This window comes from Nyctereutes procyonoides, unplaced genomic scaffold, assembly GCF_905146905.1.
Source record: "Nyctereutes procyonoides isolate TBG_1078 unplaced genomic scaffold, NYPRO_anot_genome, whole genome shotgun sequence".
NCBI classification, from domain to species: domain Eukaryota; kingdom Metazoa; phylum Chordata; class Mammalia; order Carnivora; family Canidae; genus Nyctereutes; species Nyctereutes procyonoides.
This window is the reverse complement of record NW_026575044.1, coordinates 52,894,764-52,912,368: the sequence shown is the minus strand read 5'-3', so window position 1 is coordinate 52,912,368 and position 17,605 is coordinate 52,894,764. Positions and strand designations below refer to the sequence as shown.

General features: G+C 58.5%; 1 protein-coding gene across 6 annotated transcripts in view; it reads left to right on the top strand.

Annotated features, from left to right (window-relative positions):
- Positions 1 to 17,605, top strand: part of CTIF (cap binding complex dependent translation initiation factor) — a 283,936-nt gene that overhangs the window by 193,115 nt on the left and 73,216 nt on the right. For all 6 annotated transcript variants that reach the window (XM_055324229.1, XM_055324228.1, XM_055324227.1 and 3 more), the window contains one exon: positions 2,195 to 2,494. In XM_055324229.1, the coding sequence (XP_055180204.1) occupies positions 2,195 to 2,494 (300 nt within the window). The remainder of the gene's footprint in view (positions 1 to 2,194; positions 2,495 to 17,605) is intronic.

Genomic DNA, 17,605 nt, shown 5'->3' with positions numbered 1-17,605 from the left:
AGGGCAAAGGTGAGTCAGGAAGAGTGCAGCAGACCTCAGCTTTGTGTGGTTCTCCTCCTTCATCAGTCTGCAGCCAAGGAAGGGCCTAAGGGACAATACTGGAGGAAGCCTTCACCCCTGGCATCCCGCAGGTGCCGCCCTGCACTGGTGCAGCCCTGAGAGTGGGGACCTTCTTAAATGTTGCCTACCCCTGCCCTGAGCCTCTCTTTCTTCACTCTACCCCTGGCCCTGGCTTCCAGAGTTGGCCTGGCTCGCTGATTCTGGAGGATATGTCCCTGTGCCTCTAGCCAAGGGATTAGGCTCTGTCACTGGCAGCATCAAATCCATTCTCTTACCCTGAGGAACCATTCCCGAGAAAGGCCGATTTGTCCCCAGACCTCCCCAGAGTCCTCCTTCTGGGGCTTCTGCAGAGCTCGAAGCTCTGGGCATCTCCCCGGGCCCCTCTCAACTGCCTGCCCTCCTCTACCTTTTGCCCGAGAAGCCAGGCCCAGTCCACACTCAGGCAGGAGAAGGCAGGTCAGGCCTCTCCCCCAGCCAGGGCTTGAAGCTGAGATGCTGCTCCCGGCATCTTCATGGCCCTGAGCTCCCACCACACTGCTCCCTGTGGGGCAAGCAGCTGTGAGGTCCAGGAGGAGAGCTTCGCTCATTTCCTTACTTTTCAAAGGTGTAGCCATTCCCAACTGGTGGCCAGTATGTCCTGTTCTCCTGAAGACCTTCCAAGACCTATTCCCACAGCCTGGCCAGGGAAGGGAGGTTATTAATTACATTCCCTCCATCTCTACTACATGTAGCTGTAGAGTCATGGAGGGGAAACAGCACAGGCTTTGGAGTCCAGCAAACCAGCTGGTGCTCATTCTGCCTTTGACTGGCTAGGTGACCTTGGGCAAGTCACCTAACCTTTCTGAGCCCCAGGTGGCTCATCTGTACTCACCTTACAGACAAACCATGAAGATTCAATGCCATGACATGTGGAAAGGCTTCCTGAGTGGTGGTTATTTTATATGCAGACCACTCTCCTGCCCTGGGGCTCAGATAGATGGAATATGTTTGGAAGATGCCCCCACAATGGTAACCCAGATAGATGGGCAAGGAGGGGATAGAACCCATACATGGGTTTCAGGGACTCTCCTTCGGGGAGCCCCCCCAGATTCCTAGGCCAGGAGGACATTGGTGTAGGTGGTGGCAGGGCTCAGGAAAAGCTGAGCCCTGCCACCAATCTCCTCATCTCACCAATCTCCTCATCTCACCAGTGAGTAAACTGAGGCCCAGAGAGTGAAACCACTGCCCACAGCCCTATGACTAGAAGCAGAAAGCAGGTTCTAGCACCCTGGTCTCTGCCTCCCAACCTAGAGCTCTCCGTGTTGAGAACAGAGGGGCAAGCATGGGACCTCCCTTTGTATCCCTGACCCTGCCCTTCTGCCCTCATCTTATATGCCAACAGGTAGGGCCATTACATTCTTGGCCATCAATCTGTGGCATTTGAATAGATACTTTTGAGACCGTCAGATACCATTTTCTTCCTTCCCCAGCCTGGGTCTGACTCACTTGCCTTGAAACTTCTTAAAGGTGTTGAGTTTGTTGTTTGAAATTTCCTTCCTGGGAGTGGCAGTCGATTTAGTGGCATGTTGCAGAATTTCTTGGTGGATAACATTTGTTCTAGAAGTCCAGCAGGGTCTCCATAGGGCACAAAACCAGGGCCACAATTGTCCTTGGGCTGTAGGAACCAGGAGTCTGGAAGATAAGATTTAGCCGTTCCATGGACACCTTTAACCAAGGTAGCGGGCATTCTGGATACTTCCCTCCTTCCTGCCCTCATTTTCCCTTAGACTCAGTATTTCATTTGTTATCTTATTTCATCTTGTACAAACCCCATTAAATAATTTCTAGCTTGAGGCATTTTATGGGTAAGTAGACAAACACAGCCAGTATATATGAATCCTGGGTAAGTGCTAGAGCTTGCAAGAAGGATCAGCCCCAGATGCTACGGGAGCCAAGAGAAAGGTCAGCAGAGGACCCTGGGGCTCGAGGGTCCCTGGTGGAGGTCAGCATTCCCAGAGGTGCCAGACCCCAGATTCAAGAAGGTAGGATTAGATCCGTTCTGGGGGCAGCAGCCCTCCCTCCACTGGTCCCCAGTCCCCCGCAGTAACCTCAGCTCCACTCAGGTGCACCTCGGTCTGTCTCCCATGCCCCCCAGGACGAAGTGGCCGTGGAGACCACCAACCCTCAGCAGAACAAGATGGACAAGTTGATTGAGATCCTGAACAGCATGCGGAACAACAGCAGTGACGTGGACACCAAGCTCACCACCTTCATGGAGGAGGCCCAGAACTCGACCAACTCTGAGGAGATGCTGGGGGAGATTGTCCGGACCATCTACCAGAAGGCTGTGTCTGACCGCAGCTTCGCCTTCACAGCCGCCAAGCTGTGTGACAAGATGGCACTCTTCATGGTGGAGGGGACCAAGTTCCGGAGCCTGCTTCTCAACATGCTTCAGGTAGGCAGACACCACCTGCCGTGCCTCCCCTCCCCAGACCCCCCCCCCGCGCCCCGCTGCGGGTTGTTACTAGAGAGAAGGCTGTGGATTCTGACCATGGGTGAACTTTCCCCAAGTTCCACCCCAGCTTGATTAATTATAGAAAATAAAGAGTCACTCGAGGGGCAAGGGGCGAGTGTCAGATAGGCGTGTGTTTGCGTTGGTGCTCCGTGGTTACGATGGACCGGTATAATTTTATAGGTGTTTCATGTTTAACCAGCCCTTCCCTCTTTCTATGTCCACGATAAGAGAGCTGACGCTTGGTCTTAACCAGTCTCTATGTTTGACCTCTCCACGTCCCAGCAGACGCGAGCGTGCTGTGGACTTCTCTGCCCCCTCTTCTTCCTGCCCTGGACCACCACCCCTGCCCCCCAGCCCCCGGAGGTGGTGTAACTGGTGCTTAGAGGGCTGTGAGCAGAAAGCGTTTGATCTGGCTGCCGATACACTAAGCTTCACGGGACCACTTTTGAGGCAGAGGGAAAGCCTCGAGATCAGAGACTGTCTCATTCCTTGGTGCCTTCTCACTCAGAATCCCTCCAGAGAGCTCAGTCCCAATTCCCCTCCATTTCTTCCTCCACGGTGCTGGCGTGCAGTGCTGGTTTCATCAGCATCGGCTGATGTGTCGTAGGTTCCGGTGTGGGCACTAGGCTGAGGCTGGCAGGCAGGCCCTGGTGCATCTCATGAGCTCGGGTCCAGTACCCACTCTTCTGTCTCAGGTCCTAGCAAGTGAACTGGCGGCATCAGGGAGAGGCAGCAGGTGGCATGGCATGGCCACCACGCTGGGGGACCCTCGGCGGGGGAAAGTTGTCTCGACCCTGACTTTGTACCTGGGACTAGTTGGGATGTGAATTGGTTTCCAGTGCATGTCGCTTAGGACAGGAGGCTGGGAGGTCAGACAGCAGAGTTGCAGGGCTGGAGGGGACCACCTGCAGGTCTGTCTGAACAAGCACAACAGTGTGATGGGTCACCCAAACCACAGCACTTCCGAGAGGTGCAGGGGCTGTCTCCATGATTATACCCAGGCACCAGGCGCTCACCCAGGCACGCGGTCACCCTGGGCTCAACCACCTGATTTGACGTCTGCTGTCTCCTCCCCCGTCACGGGGAGGAGGGAGCCCCCTCTGTGTGCTGCCCATAGGGCTCTTCGCTGCTGTCCTCCCCTCTTCCTGGGGAGTCTGCTCATTGCAACCTGAGACCTTGCTGGCCAGCCCTGGCTATTTCTTTCCAGCTCCAGGCCCCGATCAGGTTCCCATTCCTGGATCGCCCACGCTCCCCTGGTGATGAATTCCCGCATTACCTGAGGGATTTGCACATCGGGCATGTTCCTCATGGGCCGGAATGTCCTGGGAGTGTGTGGAGGGCAGAGGCAGCAGGGAGCGGCCTGTCTGCCACGTCCTGCCGGGCATGGGGAGTCAGGGAGGGATCGGCCTTCAGCTTTGGCTCTTGTTCTTTTTCAGAGAAGGGCCAGACTTGTAGACAATGGCTGCCAACCCCAAGCAATGTCACCAGAGCCGGTGGCGGAGGGACAGACAGGGTGTAGGAGCAAGTGCACCCAGCTGGGAAGGGCGCTGGCCATGGGTCCGCCCAGGTTCCTGCCCAGGTCAGGCATTTCATCCAACGATCTATGGTCGGAGCAGCCTTGCCCACAGCGTCTGGAGGGGCGTCCGTCCTGGGACATGCTCAGCCACAGAGGGGTCCGTGGCATACCCGCCTGTCCATTGGCCGCAGGGCGGGCTGGCTGAGCACAGCAGGAAGGGAACGTGTGTGGCCCCGCTGGACTCAACGAGGCCTCTTTGTGTCCTCAGCTAATAATGTCTCATGGAAATAGCTTTGCCAAGAGACACAGTCTGGCAAACAGGAGCGCGGGGCAAGAGCACTAACCTGAACGCCGGGAGATGGGGCTTCTTGACCTGGACGAGTAGTTGTCCGCTGGAGCTGGGCCTCGGGAGGGGCTGGACTGGGCTGCAGGGCTCTCATTAGTGTCCCTCATGGGTTCCCGCTGCCAGAGATGAGTCAGGGGCCTGGAGGTCGGGCACGAGGGGCTCCCATGGGGCCCCCCTCCTCCCTCACTTTCTCTGAGTGCTGCCGCTGCAGAAGATGGTCCTGGATGCCCCTTGTCCTCAGAAACTCACCCCCCAACAGCCTGGCTCAGTGACACCTACGGCTTGTGCTTTGGGAGCTAGCCCAAAAGACCCGGCCCTCCGATGCCACCTTGTCTCTGGGGCAGAGGACAGCTGTCGGTCCCACATCTGCCATTTGCCTGGGTGGAATATTAGTGGGTCAGGTATTTAGAAATCTAGAACTCACCAGCGGGCCCCACGCACCCCCTCTCCACCACCTGCAGCCCCGGCTTTCGTATAGGCTGAGGAGAGAGCCCCTTGAAGGCTCCGTGGGGAGGCTGGATGTGCTCCTGATGGGGAGGGAGTCAATTCTCTCAATTCTCTGGACACGAGGTCCAGAGGAAGCCAACCCCGTGGGTCTGATTGGGCGTCCTCGGGACCTGCTGCTTCCCTCTGGTCCCGAGGAGGCGGCAGATGGAAGTCAGCTTCCCAGGCAGTATGATTCACGGCCATCCACCACCCCAGGCTCACAAGGTACAAGAAAAGAGGGAAGCGGATGTGGCTCATCAAACCCCACTTGCCTTCTCAATGCCCACAGGGGTGGCTTTTTTTCTTACTTGCCTTCATCTTCTAGCAGACCTGGTTTGTATCCCTCTCCTGGCCTGGGCCGGGCCCACCCCAGGGCTCTTCCCTCCCTTTTCTCCCTCTGCAGTTTGTACTTAGCTCCATCCTCCCCAGGCCCACTGCCATTCAGTGGCCTCAGAGATGCCCCTCGTGTGGCCAGAGAGGCTGCTGCCTTGATGTCAGAGCCCCAGCCTGGGATGCTGGCTGCAGTGGGGCAAGGGTGTGACGTGCCCTGTAAACACAGCTCTCGGCACGGGCTTTGGACCGTGCCCTCCTGGGCAGACTGCTTTCGCTGCCCAGGTTTCGGCTGTGGGGGCCAGCAGCATAGCAGGAGAAGGGCGGGCTCTGCTGTAGTGGACCCTTTGGCAGAGGCGTGAGAGCTGCCCCTAGGAGGACTGGGGTGCAGACCCTACAGGGTGGCAAGTGGGGCCAAAGGGAGGTCAATGACCTTCCACCCTTCCCAGCCAGACTCAGCATCGTCATCTCAAGGAGCCCCGGAACACCGCCTCCATAGGCCGTGACAGTGCCAGAGACCCTAGGCTCTCAGTGGGACCCATCACCCACCCCAGACCTCAAAAGTGGTCTTTCGGTTTTGATGTTTCTTGTAAACATAAAACTTCTACTTAGTAAACAGATATTTCTCCAACGTCTGTTATGCGATAGGTCAGTGCTTCTCAGACTTGATTGTGCTTTCGAATCACAATTGTGGTATTTCACTTAAATGCAGGTCCTGGTTTGGTAGCTGCGAGCACACCCTGAGCTCTTCGGGTCTACCTAGGTCGAAGGTGATGCTGGTCCTATTGGCCCGGGGACCTTACACTTTGCAGTCACGAGGCATTGTATTGGGTGACTGATGGTCTGTGGGAGACGGGTCAGCTTCACAGTTGGGCCAACTGAGGCACTGTCTTCTATTGGTGTGATTGTCGGGTGTGGAGAATCCAGCCTGGGAACTCTGAGTTTCAGCCACCAGGTTTTCTGTAGGTCAGTGGTTCTCAGCCTAGGCGTCCATTAGAATCCCGTAGAGAGGAGCTTTTAAAACACCGGTGCAGGGGTCCTGCCCCAGACCAGTCACATTTGGTTCTCCGGGGACAGAATGGCCATCCTTCCGAAAGAACTCTGTGCCACCCCCCTCCCCCTGCCCAGGGATTCTGCTGTGTAGCTGGGTAAGCACCACTTGTTAGGAAGATACTCCAGAGATGCCCTGATTGGGCCACCATGGTCACTTAGGAAACAGCTGGTCCTGCCTGTCATCTGTGAGCCAGTCAAAAAGTCTGCACCAGGTACTGGACTCTTTGCTGAGTAATGTGGGGGACACGGAGCCTGAACTAGTGAGTGGACACCAGAAAGCAGAAGACATGGCAGCTGGGACGGTGCCTTCACCGCACTGGGCCTCAGGTTCCCGTCTGGACAGCGAGGAAGCTGTTCCAGGCTGTCCCAGGGGGCCCTTTCTCACACCCCTCGCCACCGCTCCAGGGGATTCCTCCTGGAGCCACGCCACACTTCCCAGGCCGGAGCCCAGAGCCACCTCTCCTCACCAACGGCCCTGTTCCCCTCTGTCCTCGGCTTGTCTCCCCATGTCCTTTCCTTTGTTCTTGGCCTCGGACATTTGTCAGAGCAGCTATCACATGTTTTAGGAAAAGGACCTCACTCTGAACCTATGTGGCTGGGGTATGCCAGAGGCGAGGCCACCCGGTGAGGCCGAGGACGTGATCTGCTTCACTGCCTCGCATGTACCACTCTGCCCCCTCCCACCCAGCTCCCGGCCTTGCGTTTGCAGGGTCCCTCACCCACTGGAGTGTGCACACTGATATCCTCTGACCTCCAGGAGAATGTGGGTTGCCTGGGACCCCCGGGTTACAGAGGCCACCAAAACTCGGCCTCCATCCTCACAGGGAATTGCAATATGATGATGGGGTTGGGGTGGGAGGGGGAGGCTCCAGCTTCACGAGGCAGGGGAGAATGACTGTGCCTCTTTTTATGGGACCTTTGGAATGAGAGGAATTGGAGGCCTGAGCTCCCTCCGCCCCCCGCTGCTCTGTCACCACCCCAGGCCTCCCACTTGGGCTCCAGGAGGGCTCCTCTGCCAAGATATGGCTGGGTAGTACGAGTTCAAGCCCTCCTCTGTTGAAATGTGCATGCCCTGTTTAGCCAAGAGGTGTCTGCATCTGAGCTATGCAGAGCAAAGTATTATTAGAGCAAGCATCAGTATGTCTGGAACCGACCCCAGCTCTCCCTAGCAACCGTTGCCAACAACACATCCAACAGAAGGATGCGATACCTTTTTTGAAAAAAACAAAAAAGCAAAAAAACAACAACAAAAAAATACTCCTCTCAACTCAAGTCGTAAACACAGCAGGGCTGTTGGGAAAAGAAACGCCGAGTCAGAATCTGGCGTGGGACCAGATTTCAAAATAAGTTGCTCTCCACCAGCACCTTCTATATGATGGTCTCTTAAAAACAAACAAAACAAAACAAAAAACTGGCCTCAAGCTAGAGAACAGATAAACTCTTGCCTTTCTGGGTGGGGTCACCAGGAAGCTCTATGTTTGGGGCTTTGGATCCTCGGAAACTCCACTGGGTGGTGCCAGGGGCTGCATGGGGCTTCCGTGGGGTCTCTGGGAGTGATCTGAACTATGGGTTTTAGGCCCAGAAAGCACACTCAAGATTTCCTGGTCTGGCTGCCCAGCAGCAAATCAGAAACCAGAGACACATCTTCAGGGCTGTATGACACATACACCCTCCTCCTGCCCCATTTCTCCCATCTTCTGTGCCCTGTCCTGGTCTCACATTTGCTGCCTTGGGCACAGGCACTGGGCCATCCTTCTAATTGCTCTCATCAGTGAGAATGTCCTTCTCTCCTAGTTATCCCACAGGAAAATTAAGCTTGTTCCCCTTCACCTACATTCTGGAGTTCCTAACACCCATCTTTTACAGGGAGAGGGGGGAAGAGGAGTGAACGTTGATTCTTGGGGTCATCAGCAGCTCCAAATGTGAAGTCCCTGAGAGCAGGAGTTCTGGCTGCATTGGCATCGGGACTTGGACGTCGTAGGTTCTCAGGAAATGCTTGTCAGGGAGGGACGGAGACCTCAGCGCTGGGGCCGAGCATTCCCCCGTGTGTGTTGGGCTCCCCCCTTCCTGAGCCCTTCGTATGTGAATGTCAGGACTCTCTCTGACCCGGGTCCCAGGACAAGAATCCTTCCCCATGTTTACAGATGAGAAAAGTGGCTCGAGAAAGCTGCAAGCCTTGCCCAAAGCCATGGGGTTGCACCCCATGCCCCAATGCCACCCCGCAGACATAGGGATAAGGGTCAGAAAGTTAGAAAGATCAGGAGTCTGTCTCATGAGGCTGTCCATGGAGATTCCAAAACCCACCCTTCTAGAATAATTCCACTGCACTTGCAGCAGCCTCTGAATCTGAGCTTTCTGGGCCAACGGGGGCTGAGGGTGTGTGAGGAAACCCCTTCCCATCTCTGTTGGCTCTATCCAGATGAACCCCAGAGCTGCTGTGCCCAGGGTTGGGTCCGGTTCTCGCCCTCGCACCCTCTCTGCTCAGCCCTCCCTCGCTTCTGCATGCCCACTGGCTGAGCCGATGTGCACTCCAGGCATGTCAACTAATTTTGCTGTTGGCCCGAGCTGGGCATACCCAGAGATAGAAGCACATTGTTCTGTGCATTCCAGAGCCGAGCGAAGCCCTGGGCCGTACCCACCCCGAGTTCCCCTCCACTGGCTGCTGGAAATCAAGAGGGGATAAAATGGAGGGCTCAGGGCAGTGCAGACCGCTCCCCACGGGCAGGCAGTGCATGGCCGTCGCAAAGACCCACACAAGGCCTTTCTTTTAAAAAAAAAATTAAAACAAGTGCCCCACCCGCTGGCTGGGGTGTGAGCGCCCCTCAAGTCGCCCACACTGAAGCCCTCTCCCTGAGGCCGTGGGCTGGCACACACACGGGCCCCCAACGGGGGGTGGGGAGCACCAGCCAGTCTGCCTCACTGCCATGGGAGACCAACTGCCACAGCAGCGTGGTGCCCCGGTCTGAGTCGGCGCAGGTACTGCCACTGTACCGGGGTCGGGAGGGGAGCCGGCGCTTGGCCAGTACCAATAGTCCGCCCAACCCGACCCAGCAGGGACACGCTTACTGCCCACCCTGGCCTTGGAATGAGGGCCTCATGCCTCCTCTCCAATCCTCTCCCTCCCAACAGACCCGGGGCGCTGAGCCTCCGCTGCACACCTTGCACCATGGTGGAGCCTGCCTGTGGGTCATCGCTGTGCACCTGCCCCCCCACGGCCTTCTCCCCATGTGTGCAGGTGGGGAGCATGACTCAGAGGCCCCAGGTTCCTCAGGTTGTTCGACACGGGGTAGGGTGTTGGGGGTGGCGGCATCGGCAGGTGGGGACACGGTAGCTTTCAAAAGCGCTAAATGGCACTTTGGAAGCCTGGGCGGGACAGAAGCGGCCTGTGACTGGAACAGGAAAAAGGCATTTTGAATTTTTCATCGGAAAATCAGAGGAAAGAAAATGAGATAGACTCTCAGTAAGTCATAGAAGGAGCCCAGGGCAGCAGCTTGCCCGCTAGGATTTTCCGATCGGAGGCTGCATCCCCTGGAGACTTGGGAGCAAAGACTGTGTTCCTGTCATCCCTGTGTCCCCCCACCCTGCCAACATGCAGCAGGTCCTGGGCAAGCATCAGGTGGTTGATTCCGGGAGCCTCCGTCCAGTGGGGACAAAGGAGTGTGGGTGTCTGCGGAAGGAATGGTTCAGTGTCCTGCTCCTGCCCATCTCTGGGCCTGGAGAGCTTTACCTGAGTCAGAAATTGTTTTGCTATCACCCGTGTCCCTTGCCAGGCCGTGTCCCCCTCCCTGCATGCCCTCACCCCCCATCCTGGCTTCAGTTTCCTGCTCAGTCCCCTGATAGAACTGAGCTGGGCGCTTCCCTGTCTGAGGCTGCCGTGCCCAGGCAGGCCCTGTAGATAAGTGGGTTATAGGAGAAGGCCAGCTCGTGTGTCCGGGGCCCCAGAGGGTCACCCCTGGCTGGCGAGCAGCTCCCCCCCAGCACCTCCTCCTCCCCCCTTCCCGGAGCCAGGCCAGCCAGAGCCGGATCCTCCCTTCGGTGCAGCGCAGCAAGTGGCCAGCCCCCAGCCGCCACGGGAATCCGAGCTATGCTAAGCCACTCAGGATCGCAGCGTCGCTGCCCTGCCCAGGCACGGCCAGCCCGGACGGGGCGCCTCTACCTGCCATGGCCGCCTCTGAAAAGCTGGCACTGCCCGGGCTGATGGAAAAAATCTCCCCACAGGTTATATAACCACTTGCCACCCTGTCCCTGGCTCCCCAGGGAGGCTCCTGGCCACCACCAAGGAAGAACAGCCGTCCTCTGGTGGGGAGGGGGTGGCAAGAGCTCCCTCCTTCAAAGAGAAGCAAATAGCTTTGAATGACTGACCAAGCCCCTCCTCTGAACCCAGGGTCCACAGAGCCCCCAGGACACTGCCGTTCCGTCTCCACAGGGCTCTGACACCTGCCCCCGCCCGCAGAGTGACAGAGGCTGGTCCGGGGACCTGGACACGGGAGGAGGGTCTGAGAGGGAGAGCAGCAAGGATGGTGTCACTGCTGGCTGGTGTGGTCAGGTTCACTTTCTTTAATTGGCTTTTTTTTTTTAATCGTGATAAAATATATGTGATGTAAAACATTTTAGCCACATTTAAGCACATCACCAAGTGGCATCAGGTACAACCGCAAGGTTTCAGGGTCTCCACCACCCTCCACCCCCAGAACCTCTCCTCATACGCCGAACAAAACCCCCGTAGCCTCCGAACCCTAACCCTGCAGCCCCTCACCTTCTGTCTCCATGACTCTCGAGCTCTACACACACGGCGCATAAGTGTGATTCGTAAAATAGTTGTCCTTCCGTGTCTGGCTTATGTCACTTAGAAAGTGGTTCTGAAAAAAAAAAAAAAAAGAAAGTGGTTCTGAGGCCCACCCGTGGGGTAGTACATGTCACAACGTCCTTCCTCGTCACGGCCAGATGATATTCCGTTGTGTGGACCTGCCACAGTTTGTCTTTCCACTCGGACGCGTGGGGCTGTGTCCTCTCCTGGCTGTCGTGAGAACGCCGCTGCCAATGGGCACATGCAGGCATCTGCTTGGCCCCCTCTTTCCGTGCTTTTGGGCATACGCTCTCGATGTGGAATTGCTGAATCACATGGAAATGCTACTTTTAACTTTTTAGGAGCTGCCACACTGTCTTCTAGGAGGTCATTTTTGATGGGGGTGAGGTCCTGAGCCAGGACACAAAGAAACAAAATGCGAAGGAGAGACAGTGGGGACACTGCCCGGCCTTGGAATCCAGGGTGTAAGTGGAGAGTCGGGGGAAGTCCAGACAATGGAACAAAAGGGTTTGGACTTTATGAAATAGGACCAGGGAGTCCTGGTTGGTTCTTGAGCTATCACATCCCCAGGTTAACTAAAAATCAGAGAACGGTGTGGACCCGTTCTGTAGATCACCCATCTAGCCGTTCCTTACTGTAGACAAGAGCCCAGAGGGCCAGGGAGGTTAACAGAAGCCATGTGTGATGGGTTATAGGATGTTGTGCTTGGAAGCCCCTTACATTAGACAACCCGGAGTTTCAGGTGACCGCGGGGGTCTCTTTGCAGAAGGGGGCTGCCCCTCGGAGGGCTGAGCTGTGGTGGTGGGCCTTGTTCCCCATCCCTCTTCTCCGGAGCCTGCTCCCCAGTCATCGGTGTATGAAACGGTGGCATTCCAGCCACCACCCCCACAATCTGGAGGCAGGACACCGAGTTTGCCCGCTGCAGGGCCTGCGGGCCAGTGTGGAAGAGGTGCCACTCTACTTCCTTCTGCGAGTGCCAGGTGCTTCGGGCTCTTTAATCTGAAGCCCCCGTATGAACAGGCTTCCCAGCCAAGGGCAGTCAGCCATGTTCCAGAGGGGGCACAGGGCAGGCCGCCCGTGGGGAGCATGAACAGGACTCTGCCCAGCATGGCCCCCACCCTGGCACCGGCCGGGGCCCCCCCATGCTGCTGCAGGCACATCCTCCCCCTCGCCCTTCCTTCCCCTGTACCTGCGTGCACTGGCCGTGTCCTGGGGGCCTGGCGAGGATGGGGTGACCTATCAGAAGTGTAGGGGGGATGGAAAGAGGAGGACCGGGCAACAGTGTGAACAGCCAGCAAGAGTGTCACACTTGTGCTGAACTTGCTGCTTTCAAGGCAGCTGGTTTCCATCGCCCTAGACAAACAAGCGGTCAGAAGTCCTCCCAGCTGCCCTCCAGGCGGCCCCTGAGCCCTCACCAGGCGTCCTAGGTTACAGAGTGCAATGCACGGGGCCCTGGGGAAGCCCCTGGCCTCGCAGATTATCCTGTCCTTGACTGTCCCTGCCAGGACCAAGCACATCCCAGAGGGCTCGTGCCACCATGCATGTGCAGGCCTGGGTCATTTGCAGCCAGTCCTGTGAGGCAGAGAGGACACAAGAGCCACCACAGTACTCGCTGCATGGTGCCCAGCTCGGCCCAGGAGCAGGGGTGATACGGAGGGGAGAGGATGGCATAGGTAGTACTCGAGGCGGCCAGGCTCCACAGAAGCTGCTGTGTCTGTGCTTGGAATAAGTGCTTTCTTGCACAGCTGCTTGTAAGTCAGAGCCCCACGTGGTGGACTGACCCCATCAGACAACGGTCATTGCATTACTCTGGGTGCTGACAACACCCTGATTACCAGGAGCGCATCTCCAACTCAGTGGAGAAGCAGAGTCACTTGGAGCCCAGCACGTAGGCTGCGGACCTGCTGACGACCTCCTGCGCGCAGCGTAAGGACTCGCTGATGCACTCCGGGGTCCAGCAACCCCCGGCCCAGCGTCTCACCCTGGTTCTGGCTCCCGTCCCCCGGCGGTCTCACACGCCAGCTGCCCTCTACTTGCTCTCCTGTAAACTGGGGTGATACTAATACCTGCCTCCTACCCCCGCTCACCCCATGGACATAATCACCGTTAACATCTATCAGAACGCGTAACATTTTGCCGGCATCCTCTCGAGGCTCCTCCTCCAAGAGGAACTTCTGAATTTCACAACATCCCATTTTTTCCTTTGGAATGAAATCCCATTTGTCAGAGTGCCTAGGAGTACCCTCCCCCCCGCCCCCCAGACCTCCTCCAAGCCAGGGGACCACCAACTCCCGCTAGAACTTGGGATTCAGCTGTGGCCTTGTGGTTAGCCCTGGGGTCCGGCTGCAAGGAAAGCCCTCCCAGGAGCCGCGGGGCTGACACTGGGTGCCCTGTGCTCAGCACTGTGAAACCCCAGTGAAGCAGGGGCACCTGCCTCTAGCAGATCATTAGAAGACTGCTGGAGGGCAGAGAGAGCAGTTTTGGAAAGTCAGAGAAGGCCGCAAGCCCTTTAAATGCTAACGGCTCAGGAGGTGGCCTGAGAGAAGAGACAAGATTTGGGGAGCAAGAGGAACACAGGAGGGAGGAGCCAAAGCAAAAGCTTAGAGCTGAGAGGAGCCTGGGGGGCATAGTTGGGGGGGTTGGGTCCCCGGGGAGGGGGCGGGGATGAGGCAGGTGGTGCCCTGCCAGCCTGGTGTCCGGAAGGGTGTCCAGGGAGCACCAAGGACTCCGCCAGTGTAGACAAGACCCGGTGTGAGGCTGCACAGCCAGGTGGCCACCCCAGGCCACAGTCGCCACACTGGCCCGTCACTACAAGCCAAGATGGTTCTTCTAACCCAGACCTAAAGAGTCGCATGCTCCCTGCCCACCTGGGCCCTAGTGGGTCTGGGACTCTGGCCAGCCTGCCAGGGGAGGGGTGGGGCAGACACCAGGTTCACTGGGCCACGGGGTAGGTGGCCTGGCAGTGGAGGGCAGGGTCCCAGGCAGCCTCCCGTGACTCTCTCAGCCCCTCCCTGCAGACCAGCTGCCCCAGGGAGCATGTGGCTGGGGGTCTCTGTGCAGACCCTGGTACCGGGCCACCTCCTCGCCCTCTGCCCTGCACAGCCAATGACCGCAGAGAGCCAGGGCCCAGGGCGGTGTGCAGGGCCGGGGGTGCAGGGCAGTGTCACCAGGCCTCACCCCTGGCCGCCCCCTCCTCTGCGAGGGCACCTTGGCCTCCTCCCCCACGATGCACTTTCCGGCCTGCCCCAGGGGACAGAGGCACCTGGGCCCTTGGTGCTGGGCCTCCGTATCCTTGTGCCCTCTGGGGGTCCACCTCCCCCTGGGCAGCGGGGCTCCGGGTGTCTGGCTCCCTCAGCCCCTCTGGCTCCTTGGGCAGACATGCTAGGCACACAGAATGCATGTCAGCTGCCCACTGCTGACTGCTGGCCACTGGGTTGACCAGTGAAAAGCATCCCCCCCAGCAGATCCCGGCAGACACCTCGGGGTGAGGGTGCAGGTGGGGGGAGGTCTGCGGTGCAGTTGGTCCCTCCTGCCCCTGCTTGCCCTTGCCTTCCTGCCCTCCTGCCCCTCCTGCCCTTGCCTTCCTGCCCCCCTGAACCTCCTGCCCCCTCCCCTGCCCCTCCCTGCCCCTCCAACCCTCCTGCCCAGCCTGTGCGGTCTGTGCCCGCCTGTGGGCAGAGCGGCCTGCAGGGGGCGCCAGCACACAAGGCTGGCCTCATCTGCCTGCAGCCCCTCGAGGGCCAACCCAGCATCTTGGCCTCCTGGTGGGGTCCTACCAGGGAGACTGAAGCCAGGTGACAGCCAGGTGACGCCCCTCCCAGCCCCTGCCACCAAGCCACCTTCCCGTGAGCAGGTCTCCCCCCTCCAGCAACCTCTCAGCCCGAGGGTCCTTCCAGCCACACGCCAGCATGATGCTTATTGCACCAAGTGTCCAGCTGAGGTCCCTTTGGGTCGGGCAGTCACTCTGCAGGGGCTCAGGGTGCACTGGCTGGGAGCAGACACTATACCCAGCATCCCCTTTAGAGAGTTTTGTCCGCTGGATGTTAATAGTCGCAGTCTACGTGCGGGTCAAGAACGTTCCCAAAAGCCTAGGAAGCATACCTGAAGTCGCACAGCCAGTCAGTGGCAGAAACAGAACAGGACCCTAGTCCCCAAGGGCCCTGGCCCCCTGCCTCCCTAGAATGTGCGCCACCTGAGGGCTTCGGTTGACTGGCGTGTATGGGGAGAAGGGCAGATATAAGGTGACAGGTGACAGGGGATGAGCTAAGAAGGCGCCCTTGAGATGACAGCATGACCAGAGCCTTCTCCCTGCAGACTAAACAAGTGATCTCCCCGCCGTCACCTTATGACCGAAAGCGTCGAGACAGTTTCCAGACCAGAGCTCGGGGGTTCCCTGGCCGCTGCCTATCTCCGCGGGGGCGGAGGTGCCCCTGTCACCAAGCTGCAGACGAGCAGCAAGTGGCTCCTAGTTCTCCCAGCCAGCCTCAGCTTCTCCTCCGTGGCCGTCCCCCCGATTGGTTTCCAGCCCGTCACCCTGGTGATTCATGAAGAATGGCAAAGAGAAGAAAACTCAGTTCCCTTTGATTTGTTCCTGTTTGGTGACCCCAGGGCCCAGAGCTGCAGCTCTGCGTACAGGCGGGTCCTAGGGAGTGGGCGCCAGCAGTGCCCTGGGCGTCTGGGCCCCTGCGCGTGCCCCTCCGCTTGCAGCCCCCACGGTGGGTGGTGGGGCTGAGGCTCCTGTGTCAGGCCCCAGCAACGGAAGCCTGGAGGAAGTAGGTCACGCCTCTGATGGGGCCTTGCGCCTCTGTCGCCTGTCTGGGCTGGAGGAAGGGGTGGCGGGACCTCTAACTGGTCCCTTCCTCACTGGCCATGGAGCCCACGAGGACAGGACAGAAGGCCCGCAGAGGGAGAAGGAAGGAGAGAGGGAGAGAGCGAGCCTGCATGCTCTCAGTTCTAATGTTCTAAATTATGGAAGAAGTGAGGGCCCAGGGGTGTGAGTCGTGGCAGTCTGGGTTGCTCAATCCCAGAGGAGCCCTTCTAAGGTTTCCCCGGCACACAGCCCAGAGTGTCACCCCAGAGAAAGAGCCACACTGTGAAAAGCTGTCTTTGCTGCCCCGCCATGCCTTGCCTTTTTTTTTTAAACTCCCCCCATACAACTTGATTTATGATGACCCTTATGCATTTCGGCAGCTGCGGCTTCATTTCAGAATCAGGTTAAGTAGCTGAGAGTTCAAAACAGAAAAGGTCGGGGGGAGGGAGGGGGGTGCGCTGCGGGAAGGCCAGGGACACTCAGTACAGCGCCTTCCCACGCGCCCCCACTGCTGCCTTCGGGGTCACACGCATCCTCTCCCTGCAGATGTGCCTCGGCCACAGACACCTTGGCTCCTCTGCCCTATAAAAGGGAAGCTCGAAAATATGGTGCGTTGGCACATTGCAGCTGGCCCCCCCGCACCCCCCCTTCCTCTCCCTCTGGCCCGGACAGAAGAGGCAGCGTTCTTGAGAGCGGCTTGGAATTAGAGCCCCGCAGGGGCAAGATGGCCTGAGGCCAGTTCAGCTTAACAAGCACCTATTGAGCACCCTCTGTGTACCTAGGGGGCAGGGTGGCAGGGTGGGGCTCGAGGGCAGGGAGGCAGATAGGCCCTGAAGCCCCGTGTGTCCCCTCCCCAGGTGCCTGGGCTGCCTTCCCTGGGCCCACCACTTCCTGGCTGGCATAGCCCTCGCACACACAGACCAGACCCTGTGTGTGTGTGTGTGTGTGTGTGTGTGTGAAGCGTCCTCCTCCCTGCCTTGATGGAGCTTCTGGCCTTTCGAGTCCTCTCCTTATTGTCGGGCTCCCACATGACCCTGAAGGGCTTGCTTGCAAAAGTTTGTTCTCTGGACTCTGTGCTCTCTCCCGTCTGCTCTGCCCTCCGGGTGCCTCCTGGCTCCGGCCCCAGCGCCAGCCCCTGTCTGTCCCTGCAAACACAAGTCAGCTGTGTGTGCAGACAAAGCCGTGCGTCGCAGTGGGGGCCGGGCCCGCACAAGGGACATTTCCAGGGAACTCTGGGGGCGGCGGCCGGGAGGGCAGAGGCGACTGTCTGATAGCAGGGACTCGGCGTCACCGTCTAGGGGACTTGGCTGGGTCCCAGGGGCCAGTGGCTGTGGGTGGTGACTGGGAGAGGCAGCCAGGCTGGAAGAAATCTGCTGGTCGAGTAGTGTAGGAAACGGCCTGCGGAGGGAGATAACACGGCCTGTTCCCTGTGTGTCTGCGCGCCGCGTCTGCCGGCCAGCAAGGCTGGAGCCGGCCCGTCTGAGGCCCTATCTACTGAGATTTTTGTTCTGGGTTGTGAAAGTGACCCATGGAGCCAGCAGCAGGGTTCAGGGCCTGGGAGAGGAGACACTGGCCCTCCCTCCCTGTCGGCTTGTGTTCCTCCTGGGGCTGTTCCTCCCCCACCCCCACCCCCACCCCCAGCCCCACCGGGGAGAAGGGAGGGGGTGGGGCTGGCCAGGAGGCACAAGCTTCTCAAGGTGGAA